The sequence below is a fragment of the Scleropages formosus genome, chromosome 5, assembly GCF_900964775.1.
Source record: "Scleropages formosus chromosome 5, fSclFor1.1, whole genome shotgun sequence".
In the NCBI taxonomy this organism is placed as follows: domain Eukaryota; kingdom Metazoa; phylum Chordata; class Actinopteri; order Osteoglossiformes; family Osteoglossidae; genus Scleropages; species Scleropages formosus.
In genome coordinates this window covers 28,878,796-28,902,507 of record NC_041810.1, presented here as the reverse complement: position 1 = coordinate 28,902,507, position 23,712 = coordinate 28,878,796, and the positions used below count along the sequence as shown (strand labels likewise).

Below are 23,712 nucleotides of genomic sequence, written 5' to 3'. Positions count from 1 at the left end.
ACGACTTGTGACCAGATGAAGGGGGCTTGGCACAGATCAACACATATCTCATACACAGTCCACATCACACCGACCCAGCAGTCAAATCATGTTGATATTGCTATGAGCTTCACAAAGAGTGACGTAAGCAAACCTCATCCCTGCTGATAAAGACTGCCATTGACAAAGCTACTGCTCTCCTAAATGTGACTGAAACCCAGATATACAGCAACACATAACACATGTGAGTAAAGAAATATCCCATAGACTTTTCCCTCCTTATTCCATGTTCATTTTGATGAAACTATACGGCAACACAAGTCAAACAATGCGCCACAGTTCACCAATAGGTCCCTTATCAGGTCAAACTATAATAATCTTATCAAAGCAATTGCCAGAGTCTGAATCAATATTGTATCACGTCATTCAATTAATAGGTGTTAATACAAAGCTAGAGAGTCTATTATGTGTAAAGTATGCCCATGCTTCTTGATAACTTTGGTTTATGGCATCTGAGACGGAAGTAAATTGATGTTTCTACATCAACCCATCAACTTCACAGAAAAAATCCATTTGGCAGCTTCAGAGACTGATTCATGCCATAATCCAAATTGTGATACAAAACTGTATGAAGGAAAAAATGATAACTTCCAAAAGGATTTTTCCTTTCACAGAGGATGATTAAAACAAATCCAGACATGCTTAAATGTTAATTGAATTGTCAAAACAAAGGGAATTTGGCTTCTGCTGACTTACATTCACAATTATTGTTTTACTCATGTTAATTTGTTCACAGCGTCACAGAGCTGACACTGAGGCCAGAGAAATTACTTTCAGAGGAGAAACAACACCTTCAGCAAACATTACTCATAAAGACACTGGGCCCACATTAAAAGCTTCTGAAAGACCAACAACATTTAATGAACCAACACACCATTTTCAGGCCCTACTATATATTACTCCCCATAACAAATAGGCAAGAATAATGGCCATGTAATTCTGCCACTAATGAATTAAAAGGTGCTTTTTTTCCTGGATAATAATAATTTTTCAAAGATTAAGAAAAACCCTGGCATCTAAATCTTTTTTTTCCATATTAAAACAAGTTTTTAGATTTCAAACCTCTACTCTGACCCATTTGCTTGCTCATGTGGCAATGGTCAGCCCCTCCGCTGGTATGAATGCACTGGCAGATGCTGAGGTAAGAACTGGTGTAGCAGAGTGATAAGGAACTGATGCTGAAGTTGCCATGGCAACCAGAAAATCGACACAGTAGCAGTCAGCAGGTGGGGTAGAAAGGAGGTTCCTGCCAGGACCGCTGGGAGACCCAGGAGCACAACCTTTCAGTAATATTGAAGGATATGACACGCCTCAAAAAAGCATCTTTTAACCTCTTTGTGGATCAAGTAAGTCAGATGTGGATAACTCACCTTAACTTGAATGTAAAACAATTAAAAGCTCATGTGACATGAACATTAGCATTTGCAAATTAACTGACAAATTATTGCTGGTATATTAATAAATGCAGGGGGAAAAAGAAAGACTCTACTTTTGCATGTGAAGGAGACAGAATATGTGTAATGCAATGCTATTTTCTTATGTTAGTATATGCCTGCATAGGCTTACTTTCAGATCAGAATATAGATCAAAAAATACCCATCTGCATGAATAGGAAAAAGACTGTAAGCTGCATTGGAGAGCAGCATCGGCCAAATAAATGCAAATTAATGTTTGATACTCTCCTGTAACACTGCTGAGCAAGGTACTTATCCTGAATTGCTCCAGTAAAAAGTGCCCTGCTGTGTAAATGGGTAAAAACTTTATGTAGCTTAATGTTACACGCCACTTTGGAGAAAATCCATCTGTTTCCATTAATTGCTTGTCCTGGTCAGGATCGTGGCGGTCCGGAGCCCAACCTGAAATCCCTGAGTACAAGGCAGAGGGGAGTACACCCTGGCTTGGACAATTCGGAGAAAAGCAGCAGCTAAATAAGATTAATAATTATAACTGCACTGAATTGCTGTTTCAGTACTAGTAATTGATAGTTATGTTTGGTTGCAACTGATAATGTGAGAGGAATAGGAAGCAGTTATAATGTATTACTTAGCACTAAGCCTAATTAAGGTTCTGTACATAGTTTATTGTGTTCTGTAATTTTCTTCAGTGTTCCCACAACTGTTTCCACATTTAGGGGCAGAAGGTAGAGTACTGATTAGATCCAACACCTAGCACTCAAAGAGCATAAGTCTGAATCCAACCTGCTGCTGAGATATCCTTGAGGAAGGTACTGAACATGAATTGCTGAAGTAAAAATTACCTACTTGTATAAATGGGAAAATGACTGATTTTTTTTTTCTGATGAGTCATTGCTCTGAACTGATAACTAGGGACAGAAGCCGTGTTGCTGGGAATCGCTTATGCGAGGTTGATTGTATGAATTGTTGTGTCTTCATCAATAGCTCTGGAATGGAATGAGTGAAAAAATGCTTTTGTATTGAATAATGAGCCTGTCATATGACAAAAGAGCATGTTTTCACAAATCATTGTAACAATTGTTTGTGTATTGCCAAATACTGGAATTGTAGACTCCAGTTAAAAACCACACATATACGCTTTCAAACATTAAACGCATACACATAGTACTGAAAAATCCATTAAAATATGTAACATGAATGAAAATAAAAACTTTAATATGAATATATGATAAAATTATGAATTAGTTGCTCAGCCAACACTTACAGCCACTAAATCTAAATCAATTCAAGCACCTTTCTCAAGGGTACAACAGCTAAGAACTTACACCAGCAACTCTCTGAAATGATACTTTGAAGTTCATATTTTATGTATGAGCTATAGTTGTGCTGACATTAGTTTTTCTGCAACAAAGCCAAATAAAACATTTGTTGCTTAAGTACTTGAAGCTGAAACCGTACCCAAAAATGCCTCGCTTGTACTATTAGTTTACTTTCCTGTTGCTCCCTCAACGCAACCTTGGAAATCCTTGCAATTGACTTTGCTTTAACATGGTTTGAAAGACAATACATCCATCCATCTTTCACACGCTCATATCACTCCCCAGCTAAAAAGGTCCACGGTCAAATTTATCCCCATTGCTCAAAGGACAATGGAGAAACCTTGGCTAGTCTTACCGATAACAGAAACAGAAGCTACTTTTTTCTCCAGAGGTCACCATGAACTATGACATTTCTCTGGAGGTTATCTCCAAAAAAACATGGACCTATGACCTGAAAGCTGTTGGATGGTGTACCATGCACTATGAGTGTTGTAGATAACTTGAATAAGGTATCTTGGATGACTATAGTAAAAGTAAAATCCCAGTTGTATGATTGTCCAAGTTCGCTAACTTGCTTTGGATAAAGCAACAGCAGCAGAAGATAGTATCCTGGCTTGCAGCCTGAAGGTCACTGGTTCAAATCCACAATCCCAACTCCCATACCAAAGTACTTACCCTGAAATGATACAGTAAGAATATGCAGAACAAAAGGGTAAATCCCTGTAAAAATTAACATCATAAATCACCTTGAGACAAATCTATGCACTAAATATTATAAAGGTTAGTGTAAAAGTGTTAGCAAAAGAATAAAACTATTGAGACAGTGAAGCAATACAAATATGATCGGCACCTTTAATGAGCAAACTAAATCTAGCAGTAAGTTTTCACAGCAGATAAAGTAAATTTGTGACCAGAAAGTTATAAATTCAACCCCTTCACCCCTTTACTTCAATACTTTCCACAAGTCACTTCGAATTACCACAGTAAAATACCTACAGACAGTATAAATAGACGAAATAATTTAAGAAGCTTAGGTTAGGACTGACTGATGAGCAAATACTAATAACAATAATAAGAATGTAAATAAAACATGAGTGCCAAAATTAAGTTTTCTTCGTTAAAATCATGAAATATTTAGTTTCAACATGTTGTTGCATCAGAATTTCAAAACCAGGAGTAAGGATTCATCCTGCAGTGCTGCACCATCAGATTTGGACCGGATAGCCTATTTTATAAATGTTAAGTGGTCTACTGATGGTACGGCTTGTGATATTTTACTCTTTCTACCGGTGGAGTTTTGACAGGGCTGAGGCGTTTTGCTGAGGCGAGCAGCTCTTCCCGCCATCGCCCCCGCCGCCTGTCTCCCTCGCGCCGGAGAGGCGCCATATTGAAGACGTAAGAAACCGGTTCAGCCTGGACCTCAGGTGTCGGGCTTTTGTTTAGTTCACTCATCAGTTTTCTACGTGGCTTCAGGGGCAAGTCGCGGGAACACTGGGCCTGTTTAACCGGAGCAATTTGAACTGGAAGGGAGTCTGCAGAAAATTATTTAAGAAACGCTAATTTCCACGACGCCCCCCGCACACCTCCCGCTTCGTTCTGAGATGAGCGCCGCGTTCGCGAACTGCCGCTCGGTGCTGGTGACCGGAGCCAGCCGCGGCCTCGGTCTGCAGCTCGTGCGCAGCCTCGCGGCCGGAAGCGCCTCCCCGTGCGCGGTGATCGCGGCCGTACGGGACCCTGCCGGCGCCAAGGTGACGATTCGCGCGTCTTTGGGTGACGCGCACGCGACCACCGCTCGCTTTTGTGCATGAAAGAGCTGTTTTTAATTTTTAAAATGTGCGGTACTGTCTGTAGTGTTCTCGTTATAAGTATACGCGTAATTTCTGCTTCCTATTGTCGTGTATATTTCAATGGTTTTAGTAAGAACTGTTTATTTAAGACTCAAACAGGCGGTGTCTTGGTGTGAAGCACTTAGTCACGTCACTGCTGTTTCTGTTTGTAATCTTGTAGGAATTACAGAGTTTGGCAGAAAAACATTCAAATATTCACATTCTGAAGCTCGGTAAGATTTATTTTAGCCCCTGTCCCGTTGCCCTTTAGTCAGTTTAAGTGGGTTTTTATTTATTACTCCTCCTTCTATGATTGATAGCTTTTTTTTTTTTTTTTGCTTCTTTCAGTGATTGGTTCATATTTACATAATATTTGCATTTATGCATTTTCAGAGGGTTTTCTCCAAATAACTCAGAATAAACAAATATGTGAATGTGTGTATTTCTCAGCGCACGGGTGGTGAGGAAACCTTGCGTTGTGTTGTGTGGTGGGTTTCTGGCCAGATGTGGTGGACCAGGACAGCATTGATGGAGCTGCCAAGGAGGTGGAGGCACTCCTCGAAGAGGAAGGCCTCGCCTGTCTCATCAACAACGCCGGGATCAATGTGGACGCCAACCTGGATACAGTCACTGCTGAGAAGATGATGCGGAATTTCCAGACCAACACTGTGGCCCCTCTGATGGTTACCAAGGTACCATCTCAGAGCACTGCACACCCATCAAGAAATTAACTGTTAATTTTATTCATTTAGCGGATGCTTTTCTCCAAAGCGACTTAGAATAGTAAGCTACCCACAATTATTTATTGTTACCGGTTTAAACAGCTAGGTAATTTTACTGGAGCAATTCAAAGTAAGTACCTTGCTCAAGGGTACTAAAACTGGAGGTGGGATTCAAACTTGCAATCTTTGGATCCAAAGGCAGCAGCTGTAAATACTACGCTGCCACCTGTCCCCAAAATTAACACCTATGTTATGTAATATGCGGTTTTATATTACTCATGTACTGATGTGTTCCTTCTTATATTCTGCATTAACTGCTTGTCCAGCACAGGGTCATGATAGTCCAGAGTGTGTCCCAGAAAAAAAGGGCATGAGGCAGGGTGCACCCACTCTCACACACTCATTCACTCAGACTCTCACACTCTACGAGCAATTTAAATCACTGGTCCACCTGAAACACATGTCATTTGACTGTAGAAGGAAACCAGAGGACCCAGAGGAAATTCACACAAACATGAAGGGCATTCAAACTGAGCTAGATTTGAACCCATAGCCCTGGACATGAGAAGCACCAGCACTACGCACTGTGTCAGTGTACCACTCCTGTAATGTTTTAATATACAGGTACTCTGTTGCTTTTAAGTGTTGTGTAATTTATTAAGCTGCATGCAGTGTATCTTAAAGGTCTTGTTAAGAACAGGTGTCATTAAAAGATCGCCTGTTATGCTGTAAACTGAATACTTGATTTTCTTTCAGTCGGAAGCTGGAATATTGAAAGAGATGCAGTGGTTAACCAGCGTTTCTGTCCAACAGGCCTTTCTGCCTCTGCTGAAGCGGGCAGCAACAAGGGGCACTGGGATGGGCATCCACAGGGCAGCAGTCATCAACATGACCTCGCTCCTGGGCTCCATTGAGCTCTACTGGGGTGACCGCAGAAGCACCTTCAAATGGTATCCCTACAGGACCTCCAAGGTGCGTGGCATAGCAGCCACCGCTAACTGTAGCTGTTTAAGGGCACGGCTATGACATGCTTTATAAAGGAACGCAACTCCCACTAGACCACAGGAAACGTCACTACAAGTTTAGTACGTCCCTGTACCTGAATGGCTTACCCTGCACTTGCTTCTAGAACTTGTTCATAAGGCCATGGTTTGAGGCCATGTTGCTCGAACTGCTTTAATGCAGTCTGATTTGAAAGCTGGAGCAGCATCAACTAAACCTGGTAGTTATATTATGCTGGATAAATGAGATTAAATAAAATTTGACTGTTGGACCAAAGGATCTGCAGAGCAGCAGAACAGAATATCAGTCACTCTACAAGGATCCCCGTTGTTCATATTATTATTGTTATTGTTATAACCTCTATCTAACATGTAAAAGAGTGACTTACAAAGTTAAATGAGCCAGATTACAATGATTTACTCTTTTATACAGAATGCTCTTCTTGTTGTGTCAATTCATAGTAAGTACCTTGATGAAGGAACTGCAGCATGAATGGGATTCAAACTGGCAAAAAAAAACGATAAACTGCCCAAAAGACAAACCTCCCATTAATTTAGGTCTGATCAGTCTTGAGTATTTCAGAGATAACATAAAGGGGCTTATGTTGTTGCACTGACATGGCTCAAAGTCTTTATTAACTTTCATTTATCCAAATCTTTTTTCCAAAGCGACTCAGAAGCATTAGATAATCGGCTGTACAATGATTTACCCATTTATACTGCAGGGTATGCTTAGTGTATCAATTCAGAGCAACTATTTTGTTACAACAGCAAGAGTGGGGATTTCATTTGACAACCTTTAAACTGTCAACACTATGCTCCCATATATGCATTGTGTCATGTGACTTGGAGTGGTAAATTTCTGTTGCTAAAGCAGTAGCCCTTATTCTGTCCACTTCTCATGCTGCAGTCTGCGTTGAACATGGTGACCCGGTGCTTGGCGGTGGACCTGGAAGCAGACGGGATCCTCTGTGTGGCTGTGCACCCTGGCTGGGTGCGCACTGACATGGGGGGACCCGAGGTATGAGGGAGGTCCTTTGCAGACTCCCGATTGACGTGCTCCCCTGGTGTGTTGTGTGGAAAGGTGATATGTTTTCAGCACTGAGATGGGAGGGTCACATAGATCCATGAAGAGGGTTCTCCTGTTTCTGCTACTGCATTTCATCATTTTCATACCAGTATAGTGGGTGTTAAATCCTCACCTGAGCACAACTCGCAAGGAAAAAAAAAAACCCAATAAAGTCTGCATTATTCTCAAATTAAGCCTTTTCACAAACGCCCACATGTAGACGTTGTAATAGCTGTTTAAAATAGACTGAACTCACTGGAGACAACTCTTTACAAAGTGCTCCCTGATCGTGCGCCAGCTTGCTTTTTAAGTGCCTTCAGACCAATGTTTTCCGTTGGCTTAACTTTAGCAAAGTTTTACCCTGTTGCCCTCTGCAAGCATACAGTCTGAGCAAGACAGTTAAATTGGGTTTTTTGATCTTAATGAGTTACAGTTTAATACAGCACTTTGATGAAATAGTAAAAATACATTTATCACCACTTCCTTTGCCTTTTGGAAGGGGACAGTGAGTAACTGTTCAAAGCCAGCTTCTGGCATACAATAGATTATAATTAGATGGTTGATATCTGAAACACAGGTGAGGGGACATGCTATCCAGGTAGCTACTTCAGTATAGCAATTAAAAATTAAGATGGAGCACAGTCCAGCACATCCTACGGCTTTCAAAGGGCCCGAGCTGTGAATCCCGGCCCGGTGTTAAATCCTGAACATGAGAATGCATAGTTCTTCACCACAACACATCTCCACCTGCAGTTTTTTTTTATATTGTGTGTAACTATCCAAATGCTTTGTTGATCTCCTAGAAGCTTCATAAATTTTGCATTACATGATTTGTCATGACGATGTTGGTATTTCTCAGATGACTCTCAGCTCTTTGGGCAACTTCTCTAATTGCATATTTGTATCTACGGCTCTCTGTCTATGGTGAAATTCACTTGTGTATATGCCGAATTGTATGTTGTTTTGGAGAAATGCATCTGTTACATGGACAAATGTAAATATATGTTCCAGGCCCCCCTGAGTCCCGAGGAGAGCATCTCATCTCTGCTGAACGTGATTGGTGGGCTTAACGAAAAGAATCATGGGGGATTTCTGCACTACACCGGGGAGCCCCTTCCCTGGTGATCTGGATTTAAGGCCCATGTATAGATTTAGTTAATGTAGTATATATTTTTTAGTTTGCCATTATTGTACTGTTCTGAGATTTATAGAGATCCATTTGAAATTTAATTTCGGTGACAATTTGTCTCATGTAACTTAAGAAATGACATTTCTGGCTGTTCATCCCTTTCTTAGTCTCAGTCCAGAACAGTGGAGTCTCACAGCAAAGGGTTTTAAAATCCATCTTTAATTATGCAACTTCAGTTAAACTTCATGGGATTAAAAACAGAGAGGTGACTTGTATGACTAATAATAGGAATTAAAAAAGACATTTTGTATGGTTGACCAGTTTGTTGCCTGTTAACATTTCTGCATGACATGCTCCTTTTGATTAGTTGACTTTTCCTGCTTCCAATGACAAGAACAGAGAGGAATTATATAAGTACAGGTGATATATTTGAAATATAGTTCCAGCACTTGGAATGGCATGTTCTCTGGGTGTTTCTTTCAGAGGTGAGACGCTCAGATCTCTGCTGTGAGTTGAGGAAAAGTTGAACTGCATGATGAAAGAGGGGAAGGGACACTGGGTGGTCACTTTATCAAAAGAGCAGGAACTTCATGCTGAGGTGAGCAGGGGGATTGGGAGTCAGGACAAGAGAAAAGAGAAAGGGGTTTATTATAGACTTGATAATAGGAAGTTGTCATCAGTGATCTGATCAAACTTCACCCTGTAGCTAATGCAAAATAAAGAGCCTAATACAATATACACTTTAGTATAACATGCTGCTCCTGACTATAATTTAGGTGTGTGTATCACACTTGTCTTCTAAGTAAACAAATCAGACACCAGAAGCTGTAAAAGGGAATAAAGTAATCGCGTGTGATGAAGATTTTAGAACCAAATGTGTGAACCATCAACACATTTTATCAGCCCGAATACTGCCCTGTGACTATGAAATAATTGCCTGGATTTGATTGATTGGGTCCTAATTACATGCAAACTTTACTTAATCAGAGTATTTGATTGTGCAGATGGGCTCATTACCGCCAGGATATGGGACAGGGTGAGATAGCAAATGCTAATTATACATAGACTGGTAAATACAAAAAGTAATCCTCACAGATGAAAAAAAGTTTTCAGTGGTGGGCTAGAATTAAATTTTCTGTAGTTCTGATGAACGAAATGGAAAGTAAGGGTTGCAATTTCATGAGGTTTTAACTGGAGTACAGCCAAAGCACACATGAAAAAAATTTTAGCATGGACCCATAAAGGGATGCTCATTTGTTGTTACACCAATGATATCACTATGATGAGAACTGAAGGTTAATCAAATTACTTATTTATAATCTTATAAGTTGCCTTGGCCAAGAATGAGCTGAATAAAGAATATTTTAATTATATTTGATACTGAGTTGATATATTGTCTCCATGCCTGGTGAAGAGCTGGTGTCCTGTACAGAGTGTACCCTGCGTCCTGCCCTACGCTTCCAGGATAGACTCCGCACTGCCATGGTCCTGCATTCAGCAGATACTATATTTAACAGATGCGTATATCTTCTTCATTTTCTGTCGTGTTCAGAACCTTCAGTTCCAGTTTGCTTAAGACTTAGTCACACTGCATATTTGTACTTGAATTTGTTAGGAATGATAAATCTTCAGCATGCTGTCTACAGATGCCCCCTGGGTTCTCAAGACTGAGGAGGCTTATGGAAGCCTGTGCTGTACTGAACAAACAGATGGAGGCACAAAGAGCTATTCTCAGAATGTACAACTGTATGAACAATTTTACTCCTTCGCATGGTTACGTGCCCTGTGTATACCAGACAACTGAAAATCAGAAGAGGGTGTGGCTTGGTGGGGCGGCTTTCAATGCATGTTGGTTTTAGCCCACGGAAGACTTTCACAGTGTGAAAAATCCCTGTAGGAGAAAAGCAAAGCTTTCCTTTTGGATATGGTAATGCACCGTGTTATGAAGGGCCAGTGGGTGCTGTAGCAGTTAAGTCTCGCCTTGCAGTCGGAACATCCAGGTTTGAATTTGCATTTGTGTTTCCTGCTCTAAAACCTTTGATCGAGGTACTTACCCTGACATGATGCGGAAAATATTACCCTACGGAATAAACGTGTAAATCATTGCAAGTCCTTTACAAACCCAAACAGAGTAAGTCACTTCAGAGGAGTGTCCAATGAAACAAGTGGACAGGAAAGACCACGAAACGTCTTCACATTATGTGGTTTTGGCACTTGGGTCCGTCCCTCAACAGTTTTGTGGTATGACGCCATGCTTGGCACGAGAGATAAGTGGAGAGCCAGAAATTTGTGCAGGATGCATACACGGCATGAAAAAGTCCCAGTGGCGCCATAGCACCAACGCAGGAGAGCTGAAAATTGCCAGTTGCGGGTGTTCTCCGAAAGGCCCGTTTGGCTGTGAAATGGCGTGACGCTCGTCAGTTTCATTAGCACTTTCTGATACATTCCCCTGCACCTGTTAGCCCTGATTCATCACCGAACGCAGCAACTGGGTGCGGTGGCAGCGAGGAATCAGATGCCGCTCGGGACCACGTACAACGTCTTCGCTTGAGCGGTTGTAATGACGTCACGATCCGGAGCTGTAAAGCACCCACCCATCGCGGCTATTAGCCCTGACGCAGTAGAAATTAATGACGCGGTGGTCCGCCCCATTTGCGTTACCTTAGATTAACACCTGAAAGCCCAGCAGGCCTTGTGTTCTATGCCTACGAAAGGCATAATGAAGGAGGGTTTCCTGAACGGCACCGCCGGGGTGCAGTGGAAATTCGCTCCAACCCACTCCATGCGTCTGGGACGGCGTTCTCCGCTAGAGCACATCTGCAATCACACAAGCTTATTTACACACTAGTCCTCCGAGGTCCCAGCCTGCAGATGTCTTTATCAGGCCGGCATTATGGCTTGTGCAGTGGGAAGAATCAATAAAAACTGGCTCTCTCCTGGATAATGGCAGGACTCGTAGTTCAAAATTAAGAAGAATCTATTCAGTGCTCATAAAAAGACGTTGCAAGAAACTCAGCTGGGCTATTTCATGATTAAATGGTAAAAACGAGCCGTCTATTGGATGACTGTGTGATGACCAGTTATTTATAGTAAGAAGACCAAGCCAGCGAGCTCGTCCAAAGCAGGCAATAAAAGTCCAGACTACCGAGGGACAGGAGCCATATGGAGGTGCGGAAGTGAATAATGGAGTGAGGGACAAGCCGGGGGCTATAGAGACCCCAGATGTGAGTCTGGAAAAGCTCCCATGACCACAAAAACCTTGGTGATCCTAACAAATGATAGGCTAGGATGCTCAGGCGTGGACTCCATTCATCTCGGGGGGGGGTTTAGGGGAATGGACGCAGGAGACTGAAAGGAGACTGAAAGAGACTGGGTCCTGTAAGTCACAAACAAAGGAGAAGGAGGTACAAAGAAAAAAAGGGATGTGGCGGGATGGGACAGAGGAGGCCTAACGCAGAAGAAAGGCAGCCCCACCATGCTATTTTCTTCTTGCCAGGTTAGGACAGATGGCTGTCTGTGAAGAAAGCAGTGCATTCTGCGGGGATGTGCACAGAGACAAAAATTCATAGGGGTCCTCAAAGTCCCTCTGAGACCCTACGCCACAAATATCCTATAATGATCATTCTTCCAAGCTCTCCCGTTTGTTGTTTCTTCAGAAGCTGGTGAAGTAAATATAACACGGAGACTTGTAAATGTCTCACTGAACGGCTTTTCATTTATGAAAACGTGCTGCGGGTGTTTGAAGACGATGAGCTTGATCGGCATCCATGCTGACCGTGATCAGCGTCGCCGTTGTTCCGAAGAGCCGTCAGGACTGACAGTTACTTAAAAGTTTCGTCGAAATCCCATTTAATACGCCACCCGGGCGTCCAAACGTCTTCTGCAAATTGGTCCGATGACACCTTCTGAGAGCCTGCGCTCCAAAGTCAGATCCAGAGAACCGCGAATCTCATCAGTCGCCGGCTGGAAAAATGTATTGGATGAGTCCTATTGCCATCTAGTGTATGTTTCATGACAGCAATGGTAAGATGTGACCCGTGAACGATACAGTGCGCCAGGTCCATCGTGTTGCCGACGGTTGAGTCATGCGTTTCCGAAGACGTCTTATTTTCAATGGCACTTTCTTCGCTTACACATTTAAGAAAATTTCTCTTCGAAGTGGAGCAACCTGCGTTTGCCTGTCGTGTTGACAGAAGGCAGTAAACAGCCCCCAAGCGAAGCGAGGACATGTGAGCTCCTTAACTCAACAATGCCTGTTGATCCTGGCTGCTGGCGATCAATAACAAAATGAAAAATGTAACAAATACTTATGAGGTGAATCAGTAACCAGTGAGCAATAAATGCTTATGCCGTCATATTAGATTAGTTTTTATTTTGACATAGCTTGAAGTTAAGAAAAAGATTAAATAAGAGTATATGAAAAATATACATAGGGACATGGGCATTATTAAACTTTTACGGGCTGTCATTTGGGGGTACGACGAAGACGAGGTGCGGACTTCTGCTCCCGGTGGGATGCATGAATTAAGAAGTTACTCTATTCCATGTTTCTGTCTATAACCCTGTCTGAAAAACGACAAATAATTGTGTTTTCTATGAGATGTACGTCGCTTTGGAGAAAAGCGTCTGCTAAATGAATACACGTAAATGGAAATATAACACACATCCGGATTGTGGCGTTTTGGGGTGTGTTCCGGATCCTTTAACGCTCTAACGCCATCTGATGAAAGTGCTGCTGTTTATAGAGCAGATGAACATTTTACCTAAGCATGCACCAACTTTCCAAGTAAAATTTATCCAATTTTTTTTTTTTTTTCCTCACATTTTCATTCACTGCTTGTTCATGCAAGACCATGGTGGTCCAGAGCCTATCCCAGATGCACAGGGCACAAGGTAGGGAACACCCTGGATGGGATGCCATTCCATCAAAGAGCAAATGCACAGATACGCATCCATCCGCACACCGATTCTAATTCAGAGTCACCGATTTACCTGAAATATGCCCCCCCCCCCACTGGGAAGGAAACCCACACAACCATGGACAGAAATATCAGAAAACACACAAACCGAGCCAAATCCAAACCCATCTCCAAAATCACAGCCCAAAGCAATGATGCACAGCGCCGTCCCGGGGACTCCTCTGTTCCGTGAAGTTTGCAATTCTTTGCACTCGAGGATGTAATTTCAACATAATTCAATGCATTACTGACTGGATCAAACATACAAACAGGAAAAAAGAAAAGAGTTTTGATTTAAAGGATGAGTGAAAGCATTGCAAGGGCAGTGAAGAAGGTGCGTACCGTTCTCATTTGTGGCATTTACAGTGTTTTTCGCTCCGCGGCCTGGTGGCTGAGTGAGAGACGAACCAGGCCGACTTCTTTCGTTCAGAATCGGCCTCGAAGCCTCTATTTGTTCAGACGGTCTGGCTTGAAAAGTTCTCCGAACCGTATTTATTGCCGTGAAACAAGCATCACGCAGGCGTCAGAGGATGTTTCACGCTTGTTCGCGCTGCACTCGCTTGAAAAGTGAAGCAGCGTAAGGTTACAGCACGTACTCCGGAGCGAGCGCCGACCTACCCGTTCACGTACGGAGCAGGTCTGAACTGTTGTAAATTAGCGATCGGCGTTACGGTTAACCGTGGTTCATCGTGAGCAGCAGCTGTACTATGCAGCACTTTTTCGATCTGGAACGCGATTAGATTTCATTCTCATCCGGGTTTGCTCTTGAAAAAGGGCACCGGGATGTTAAAACCACGGCCGGGGGATGGTTTGAACTCGGGCCATCCTCACAACGTCCGCCATGGCAAATCCCGCAGAAAAGGGTGAGCAGCTGCTTCCGTTTAAGAGGCCAGTCAAGGAATATATAAGAGGCAGCTTGACTGAAGGGCCTGAGAAGTGGGTTCCTTCTACTGTGTCAGATGGTCTGCGGTGTTTGACTTGGTTCTATTTAATTTCTTGCGCTTGCCATGACTTTAATTAAAGCGGTTCCACGCCCTTTGTTTTACGTTTATTCATTTCGATCGGCGTACGTCTCCGAGAGAAACACACCGGTACCTTACGCTGACAGATGGAAAGATCTAGATGGAGACACCTGACTCATGAGCACAGTCAATTTGTCTCCTACTACTGTATATACCAGCATACTTCACGTGTGTAGTTGCACCCACACGGGGGGGTGCGGCGGCGTCGTAGGCTTGGCCAGATCCCGCTCTCTGGCGGGTCTGGGGTTCGAGTCCCGCTTGGGGTGCCTTGTGATGGAGTGGCGTCCCATCCTGGGTGTGTCCCCTCCCCCTCCAGCTTTGTTCCCCGTGTTGCTGGGTTATGCTCCGGCTCGCTGCGACCCAACTTGGGATAAACGGTTTCAGCTAGTGTGTGTGTGTGTGTGTGTGTGTGTGTTGCATACACACACACTGTCTGAAACCGCTTGTCCCAAGCAGGGTTGTGGCCAGCCAGATGGGACGTCACTCCCTCACAAGGCACCCCAAGCGGGACTCGAACCTGGGACCCGGGCCAAGCCCGGGGCGCCGCAGCACCCCCCATGTGTCGTTGCGTATAGTTAATTTCTGCACATTTTTTACTGTAAAATATATCTTGCATGCATTTTATATTGTTTAAAACATTCAGAAAGTCAGCTGGTGGTCAGCAGCCCACACGCTGTTCCAAGAGCAGCTAACCACCAGCGAGAGGCTATCTGGATCGAGCCCGGCGATAACGCTCGGGTGACGGTGGCTTTGCAAATAGAGCGGCCGATAATTAAGAAAGCGAGTCGTCGCTGCAGCTGTGTTTATTCCTCCAGCCGCGACGGGGAACCGCGGAGGACCTGAGTGAGGACAGGCAGAGCCGCTCAGACTAGTTTGTCCAGGTACGCACAGCTGAAGGCCGTGAAAGCGAGAAGGTGGATGTACGTGTACCGCGGCAAACGCGAGCGGTCCGGGGAATGGCGTAGAGGCCCATCGCAGGTACGTTCTCAGTTTCCAGACTTAATTTTTACGCCGAGAGTTGGGATCCTGCGATGACGCATGTTGGCAGGCGGGAATGGGATGGAAATTGAATTCTGTTTTCGGTCCCCGACGTGCGAACGCAAACGCCCGAAGTTGACTCGGCTCGAAGCGCGTTATCGATCCGGTTCAGCTCCCGCACCGGCATGCGCATGTTAATGGGAAATTATGAAAAATTAAGACATCTTAAGGTTGTGGAAATAAGGCTAGCTCATCAGTGATGAACTGTTTCTTGGGCGTTGATTTCTTCTTACATCCAATAGCCATCCCTAATGAAGTACAATCTGTCGCATGTCCAGGGGGAGAACATGGGCATCTTCTGAGTGATCGTTCATGCGGCGGGTATGCGACTGCGCTAGATGCTTCGCTTCCAAAGCCCAATCAGTTTGATTTCTTCTAAATTATCTTGCAAGAGACAGGAGGTATTCCCTTAGCTGGACGTCTGCTTCTCGTGGAATGAGTGCTGGTTTCCGCCGCTACGCTCGACAAGGAAGCGACGGACAGCAGAGCACGTCTGAGCCCCGGAGAAGCTCAGTACTCAGGAAGCTGTTTGACGGATCAGGCTTTTATGGATATTGCGTTGCGGCGACAGGCCGATCTTGGCGCTGTGTTTCGGAACGCTCCCCCGGTGCTGATTGCGCTGCAAAAACCTTCTCCGATAAAAGGCTATCTGCTGAGTGTATAAATAAAATAATGTGGCGTTTTCCCAGTTTTGCTTATCTTCATGAGATAATTCTCTGCTCCGGATCCATTGCTGAACCCTTGCCGAAGCTGAACCGAGGCTACGAGTTTTTATTGCAAAGACTCGATAAAGACGTATCGTTTTAACTTATATACTTAGTTACACGTTCAAATTATTCAGATCGCTGCAGTTACTCTGCTTTAAGGGCACAGCAGAAGCTCTCTTGGTATTTGAACCAGTTCCTTAACCGCTTCACGGTGGTGGTAGTGAAGGGGGGGTAACGCTGGTGCCTCGCAGCTGCTGCGCTCTGGTTTGCGAACGGGGTTCGAATCCAGCTCGGTCCGTGCGGCGTTTGCACGTTCCCCCCATGTCTGCGTGGGTCTCCTGCGCAGAAAGGGATGATAAATTAGGACCGTAAGACCGTAGCCTCTCGTACAGTGAAAACCACGTGAGTGGTCAGCCAACCCAGACTGCTGAACGGCTTCGCTTTACCATGGTACGTGGACTTGGATAACATGGTGCTGGATTCCGCAGGCTTTCGCATGGCAAAGGGATGAACTTCCCCGCCCCCCTACAGTTGTCCATTGGGGTCGACTTCCAGCCCTTCTCCGATGAGGTCAAGTACAGCATCCTGGGCGTGTCCGTCTTTCTTTTCCTGGTGGCCGTCGGCATCCTGGGATGGCAGATTCACCGCTACTGCACGCGGACCCGACCTCACGGGATCGGTACGTCCTCCGCACCAGGGGAGGGCACCTCCGGCATCCAGGTCCCCAGCACATGCTCTTGAGTTCTGTAGTGTATTTCTCCATTTGTGTTAGTATTACATGTCCCAGCAGATTTCCTTTGGGCGCTCTGGTTTCCTCCCAGAGAAGTTTCACGTTAAACTCTGACGCAGAATTGCCCTTTGCGTGTATGTGAAATAAAAGCACGTGTGCGATTCCCCTTTGATGGACTGGTGTCCCGGGTGCACCCCGCTTTGCACCCGCTGCCTCTGGAAAAGGCTCCGGACCACCACGACCCTACATTGCACAAGCGGTTTCTGAAAATGGGTGGAGCCATGCAGATAATGGGGCGTCGGACAGGCGCTTATTAAAACAAATATGCGCCGGACACACTTTCCCTAAGCTGTCAGATAGGAGCTCATTTGCAAACGCAACTTTGGATGGGCTTCAATAGCGGGACGCAAGAGTCGCTGCACTGTCCTCAGGGCGCCTTCGTTGGCGTTAAAATATCACACACACACACACACACACACACACACACACACACACACACACACACACACACACACACACACACACACACATTTTCAGAACCGCTTGTCCCATATGGGGTCACGGGGAACCGGAGCCAACCCGGTAACACAAGGCGTAAGGCCGGAGGGGGAGGGGACACACCCAGGATGGGACGCCAGTCCATTGCAAGGCACCCCAAGCGGGACTCGAACCGCAGACCCACCGGAGAGCAGGACTGTGGGCCAACCCACCGCGCCACGGCACCCCCTTATGTTAAAATATCATTATAGATAATATGCTTCCCGCAGTAATCTCAAAGGGTGTCATTGCACCATTAAGCAGTGTATGTTAAACACGAGTGAAAACGGGGTATTTAAGTGTGTCGTGTGCCTGCTGCCATCACACTGCTGTTTGCTCTGTTAACTGATCTCAGCCATGTGCTCTTGGTCATCTCGCAGGGAACGGCTTCCTGCGCACCGGAGACGAACCCGCGACCAAGGGGGTGGTTGGAAAAGAAATTCCGATGCCCGATTTCAAGGTGACATCATTGTCGTGATTCTCCGCACGCTCCCCGGGCATCCTGACCCTCGCGGTCCACGGGAAAGCAGCGGTTTCGTGGAAGCTGAGGTTCCCTCAAAGCCACGGCGGCGACAGGCGACGGCCGTCCCGCGTTTGTTTGGTTAAGCTCAGGTGGATCCCAGGGTGGATCTCACCTGCCTAAACAGTCACGTGCCTCGTGTTTGCAGAGCCGTGCGCTGCAGTTTTAGGAAGAAGGTGGAAATGATCGAGTGCAGGTTTTATTGCGGGACGGAGTGTGCCGAGCACATGTGCGGACGAGAAAATAAATGTGCAATAGAAAAGAAAGTGGAAAAAAATTTTGTATTTGAGTGTGTGTGTGTGTACAGTATATACACTATATTCCCGAAACACAAACGTACTGTGTCCTTATTATATTCTTGCCTGTTAGCCGGTTGTCGGTTTCCCCTCTATTCAAGCTGCCCATCCCTGCGGGCAGTGCTACTAGTACTGAGGTAAACACAGTATTGGGCCTTCGTTGTGATGCTGATGGGTGACACGGTGGCGCAGCAGGTAGTGCTGGTGTCTCCTGGCTCCACCTTCTCTGCACAGTCTGTAGTTCGGGCGTTTTCCCCCTCTTCGCACAGGTTTCCTCAGGGTGCTCTGGTTTCCTCCCGCAGTCCAAAAATGTTTCGGGTGAAACGGTGACCCTAACTTGCCCAGTGTGTGTGTGTGTGTGTGAAACATTGCTGTGCTGTACAAATGGATGACGATTGTAAGGAGTGTCTCAAGCACTCTAAGTCACCGTGGGTGAACGTCACAGGTAGACATTCCGGAAAGGCGTCGACGAATGTGAACGATATGTAGATGCGTCGCCCACGGTCTGTAACCAAGGCTTCGCTCTGTAGGTTGGACGGATGCAGGATGAGACCCAGAGGTTGAGCCGCTGCCTCTCCGCCGGCTCCTTGCCGTCGAACTCGGGCAGCGTGGAGGCGGACGGCCTGGCGGAGGACGGCCTGGCGGAGGACTCGGGGGAGGAGGACCGCATCCGCGGCTCGCTGCGCTTCTCCCTTTTCTACGACCAGCTGCGTTCCCGGCTGGTGGTGACCGTGCTGGGGGCGCAGCGTCTGCCCACGCGGGACTTCAGCTGCAGCGTGGACCCCTTCGTGCACGTGCGCCTGCTGCGGGCGGTGCCGGGCGAGGAGGACGGCGAGGGAGCGGCGGACGAGGCCGCGTGCTGCGTGCTGCACGAGTGGCGGTCCCGCCTGGTGAAGGGCTGCAGCAGCCCCGCGTTCGGGGACGAGTTCTCGTGCACGTTGGCCAAGGACGAGGTGCCAAGCGTCACGGTCAGGATGGAGGTATGGTACTCCACGCAATCGCGCTGGGACCTCCCCCACCCCCGAGGCCTTCGCTTTTGTGGAACCCGCTCTCTGAACGCAACCCGCTGTCCATCCGCAGGTCCGGGACTTTGACAGGTACTCCAGGCACGGGGTTCTAGGGGAGATCAGAGCTCCTCTGGACGGACTCGACATCTCGTACCCCCTGGAGGTCACGGAGGACTTGGCAGCGCCGAGAAAGGTGGGCAGCACCCCTCCAAAACGTCAGTGCGGAACCGCCATCCGTTTGCTCCGAGTGCCTCCTGTGTTGTTACCCCCCCAGCTGCTCCTGTTAAGTAAGAGAAGAGACACCAGCGCCAGTCTGTCACAAGGCATCCCAAGTGGGGCTCGAACCCCAGACCCACCAGAGAGCAGGCCCCTGGCCAAACCCGCTGCGCCACCACACCCGCCTCCAGGAAGTTCGATTAATTAAAAAAAAAAAAACAAAAAAAGAATAAATAAGCAGTCCTCGCAGGGCGTGTGCTTTGCGCACAGGTAAATACAGTGTAATGAGGTGTTTGTCGTGTGCACGACGGTGGCTAATGTGCAAAGCATGGGACTCATCGGCGTTTACTCCGTATCTGGGTCAGCCGTCCCGCGGTAACAGAGGTTCGTAGTTACTGTATGACCAAACGAGCGAAGTGCACCACCCAGGGTCAATATCCTCCAGAGAGCAGAGCCGCGTCGAGGCCTTGTCCAACCTTCGGCCGCGTGAGCCCTGCTTTCGGTGGAACAGTGGGGGGTGCCGGTGTCTTAGAGCTCCCGCACTGTGGGATCGAAACTGGCGTGGACTGCGCGGAGTTTGCACATTTTACCCCATGATCATGTCGGTTTCCTCCCACAGTCCAGGGATGTTTTTCAGGTCAGTTAGGGACTGTAAAACTGCATGTGCTCTGTTATATAAATAGTTTGGTGACTGTGGTTATTATAGTGTACCTAGCATTGTAAATTAGTGTATAGTTAGTATGGGTGGCACTGCCGTCTCGCAGCACCCGGGTGGTGCAAGAGGACGTGGGTTCGATCCCAGCTCAGTCTGTGTGGAGTTTGCGTGTTTCCCCTGAGTCTGTGTGGGTTTCGTCTGGGTGCTCTGGTTTCCTCCCACACTCCAAAGACATGCTGTTCATGTTCCCCCATAGTGTGTGAGTGACAAAGAGTGTGTTGTTCCACTGATGCATGGGTGAGTGACCCAGTGTAAGTAATGTATCTAGCAGTGTAAGTCACCGCGGTGAATAAGGTGTGTGGGCTCATAACACTACGTAGGGTTCGTTGGAAGTCGCTTTGGAGAAAAGTGTCTGCTAAATAAATAAATGTAAGATGTACGTATATCGATAATATTTGGTCTGATCTGCTCCCTTTCTGTCAGCAGGACCAGGTGGGAAAAGTGCTCCTCTCCCTCAGGTATCTTCCCATATCGCAGAGGCTCGAAGTCGGTCTTCTGAAAGTCAGGGCTTTTTGTCGACAAGTTGCCAATGACAAAGGTAATGCGGAAAAGACCTTCCGACGTCTGCTTTTACGAGGGTTATTCAAAAAGCGTCTGCAGTGATGTTTGTTTGTCAGAAGATTAGATGTTACTGCGGATACTTTTTGGCTTAACTGTGTAAATAAAAGGACTGTTTGCTAGGTCTACATGGCTGAAGTGCTGGATCGAGACAAAGATGTTCTCAATTGTGGAGTCTGGAATGTAGTTAAATTCTAACTCCACATTATTGTGGAGATTCTCTGAATTACTGCCTCAATACATGGATCAGATGCCAGTTGGGTAGAACTCTCACTCACACACACACACACACACACAACACAGGGCGTAAGGCCAGAGGGGGAGGGGACACACCCAGGACGGGACGCCAGTCCATCGCAAGGCAACCCAAGCGGGACTCGAACCCAGACCCACCGGAGAGCAGGACCCGGTCCAACCCACTGCGCCACTGCACCACCATGCCCCCCCTCACATAAATGCAAATATAACAAAATGTTTGTAATGGAGGGCAGTGGTGCAGCGGGTTTGGCCAGGTCCTGCTCTGTAGTGTGTCTGGGGTTTGAGCCTTATGCCCTGTGTTGCTGGGTTAGGCTCCTGCTCGCTCGGGACAAGCAGCCTAAGACTGTGTGTGTGTATGTATGTGTTTGTTTGTAATGGAAAATAAAATCATTACAAACAGCTGGATTATCAAAGCACAGATATGCATCGAAGCATCTTCACCCCTATATTTCTCCTTCGCTGCATTACAGTGAGCGATGACGCATCGTAGCAGGAGCCGGAGTGAAATTCACCGACACCTGAAAATGAGCAAAGTAGCCGGGCTCATTTACATAAAGGCAGGAAGTGTCTGTCTTGACTCCGCCTCCCTGCCACCCCCACAGCTCTGTATGCCAGGATCTGCGTAGTCTGCAACCGGCGCAAGCTCCAGCACCAGAGCACCTCGCTGAGGACGCGGTGGGACGTGACCGTCTTCAACGAGACCGTGACGTTCACGCTGCCCGACCAACCCGTCAGGGAGTGCGCCGTCACGGTCTCCGTGTACGAGGTGGCGGCGGGCAGGAAGTCGAGCAGGCGCCTCGTTGGCCAGGCTGCCCTCGGGAAGGCCTGGGGTAGTGAAGACGAACACTGGCGCCTGATGATGCGATCGCTCCGCCAGACGGTCGCCAGGTGGCACCCGCTTTACATCTGAGGGGGCGGCGGCGTGTCGCTGACGTGTATTTCGACGTGTCCACCGTCACGCGACATAGTACCGACATGCAGAGTGCATGTCTGCGACTTGGTGCCACCGAACAAAGTGGGAGCGTGTGTTTGCATATGTTTGCATATGCACCAAAGCATACCGGAGAGCCTTGGACCCATTCAGAGCTGCAGCGAAGCAAAGAGAAGCTTCTAGAAGCCAACGTGAAGCCCGTTCGAAGTGGACGGTGTGCCGCAAAGTCCGTGTGGCTGCGGGGATTGGGGATTGGGGATCGGGGCAGTCAGCCAATGCGCGGCATGTTCGGGGAGAGCGCTCACACTCAGGTGCTCGGGTCACGCTCGGGTCACGCTCGGATCAAGGCTCGCAGGCCTCACAGGGTCCCCGACTCCAGCCGAGCACACAGTTTGAAGGGATTATGTGTTGTAAATTTAACACCTGAATTACCAGTTAAATACTTTCCCTCTAAATTTATGGGAGCAGTTTTACAGACTACATTGAGTTCCGGCCAGTGGAGTTGGGAAAGACACCCAGCGGTTCCCCTCGGACGCAAAACACGCTCGTCCAGCAGAGGGCGCTCGTGTGCACCGCCTGCACTGCCCGATGGGTGGGAAAAGGAGGCTCCTGATACAGAGTCAGTCTCTGACTTTAATTTCCTGATTAATAAAATTACAAGGGCAAGAGGAACCTGATCCTAGACCAGTATTCTCACTGTGAATCCCGATGCATTTCGAGCCAGTAAAATGTCGCAATATTTAACCATTAATAATGTTGCATAACTCCATATTGAATTGATTCTGCTCTTCATAACTCAAATGGATTTAAAGGAACGCTAAAGAAAATCACACGTCTGATACAAAAAAACAGCTTTCGGACAAGGGTTTTGGCTATTGTTTGTTCACACCTTAACAATTTTGCCCGCGAGACATTAACTGGCTTGAATGACAAAAGGGAGAATAAATAATGCGGCTTCTCGTTATGTAACGTTCCGTATCTAGCCGCTAGATGGCGACAGAATACATAAAATAGCTGGTGGTCAACTATTTTTGAAAACTGACACCAGTGTGGTTTTTTTTTTTTTTTTTTTTTTTTTTTTGTGTATGTGTGATGTGTGTAACTTAACAGTTCGGATCATTTATAACACACTAGGAAATGCTCTTTATTTAAGAGAGATGGTGACTGTGCACGCATTTGATATACCAAAAATCAGGAAATATTTTTAGTATTTTGTTGGATATCTCAGTATTGAATAAGAGGTAGGTCCTTTGGGAGCTGGGCACAGTGGCAGTTCCGAGCAAAGGCTTTTTGGATCCTCGATCTTATTCATGCTTCATTCAGTACAATAAACTCTTCATCACTGACTTTCCCACCCTGGAGACGTTGTGGTGCAGTGTACGCTCCACTCTGCACGCTTTCAGGTGTTCCAGTCTCTTCCTTTTGCCATTCTGGACCCATCGTGTTCCTTCTCCTCTGCTTTAAAAGTCTCTGAATCCCCTGGCAAGCCGGAAGCACTTGTAGTGGAGCGGGACCAGTTCAGGAGACAGAGATTTACATTTGTATTTATTTAGTTAGCAGGCATTTTTCTCCAGAGCGACTTCCAATGAACTCTATGTAGTGTTATCAGCCCACACACCTTATTCATCAAGGTGACTTACACTGCTAGATACGCTACTTACAATGGGTTACTCATCTTTACAACAGTGGAACTCACACA

The 23,712-nt window shown here is 46.5% G+C and overlaps 2 protein-coding genes across 2 annotated transcripts; both read left to right on the top strand.

The window, feature by feature from the left end:
* The first annotated feature begins 4,142 nt into the window (after positions 1–4,142).
* On the top strand, positions 4,143–9,852 carry LOC108942158 (C-factor-like). The gene is made up of 6 exons (XM_018765300.2): positions 4,143–4,521; positions 4,781–4,832; positions 5,104–5,291; positions 6,135–6,293; positions 7,233–7,343; positions 8,403–9,852. The coding sequence occupies exons 1-6, from the start codon at positions 4,375–4,377 to the stop codon at positions 8,514–8,516; spliced, it is 771 nt and encodes a 256-aa protein (XP_018620816.2). The 5' UTR covers positions 4,143–4,374; the 3' UTR covers positions 8,517–9,852.
* Positions 9,853–15,392: 5,540 nt separating this feature from the next.
* Positions 15,393–22,169, top strand: syt19 (synaptotagmin XIX). The gene is made up of 8 exons (XM_029251931.1): positions 15,393–15,478; positions 16,734–16,924; positions 17,893–17,986; positions 18,402–18,465; positions 18,859–19,308; positions 19,409–19,528; positions 20,693–20,804; positions 21,685–22,169. The coding sequence occupies exons 2-8, from the start codon at positions 16,753–16,755 to the stop codon at positions 21,990–21,992; spliced, it is 1,320 nt and encodes a 439-aa protein (XP_029107764.1). The 5' UTR covers positions 15,393–15,478; positions 16,734–16,752; the 3' UTR covers positions 21,993–22,169.
* The last annotated feature ends 1,543 nt before the right edge of the window (positions 22,170–23,712 follow it).

What these genes read in the sequence shown, in the direction of transcription:
- LOC108942158 (XM_018765300.2), top strand. Translation starts at nt 4,375, where the DNA reads ATGAGCGCCGCGTTCGCGAACTGCCGCTCGGTGCTGGTGACCGGAGCC. An exon ending in GGGACCCTGCCGGCGCCAAG is followed by an intron (nt 4,522 to 4,780) that starts GTGACGATTCGC and finishes GTAATCTTGTAG; the next exon opens with GAATTACAGAGTTTGGCAGA. An exon ending in CTGACATGGGGGGACCCGAG is followed by an intron (nt 7,344 to 8,402) that starts GTATGAGGGAGG and finishes TATATGTTCCAG; the next exon opens with GCCCCCCTGAGTCCCGAGGA.
- syt19 (XM_029251931.1), top strand. Translation starts at nt 16,753, where the DNA reads ATGAACTTCCCCGCCCCCCTACAGTTGTCCATTGGGGTCGACTTCCAG. An exon ending in GCAGTGCTACTAGTACTGAG is followed by an intron (nt 18,466 to 18,858) that starts GTAAACACAGTA and finishes TTCGCTCTGTAG; the next exon opens with GTTGGACGGATGCAGGATGA. An exon ending in ACAAGTTGCCAATGACAAAG is followed by an intron (nt 20,805 to 21,684) that starts GTAATGCGGAAA and finishes CCACCCCCACAG; the next exon opens with CTCTGTATGCCAGGATCTGC.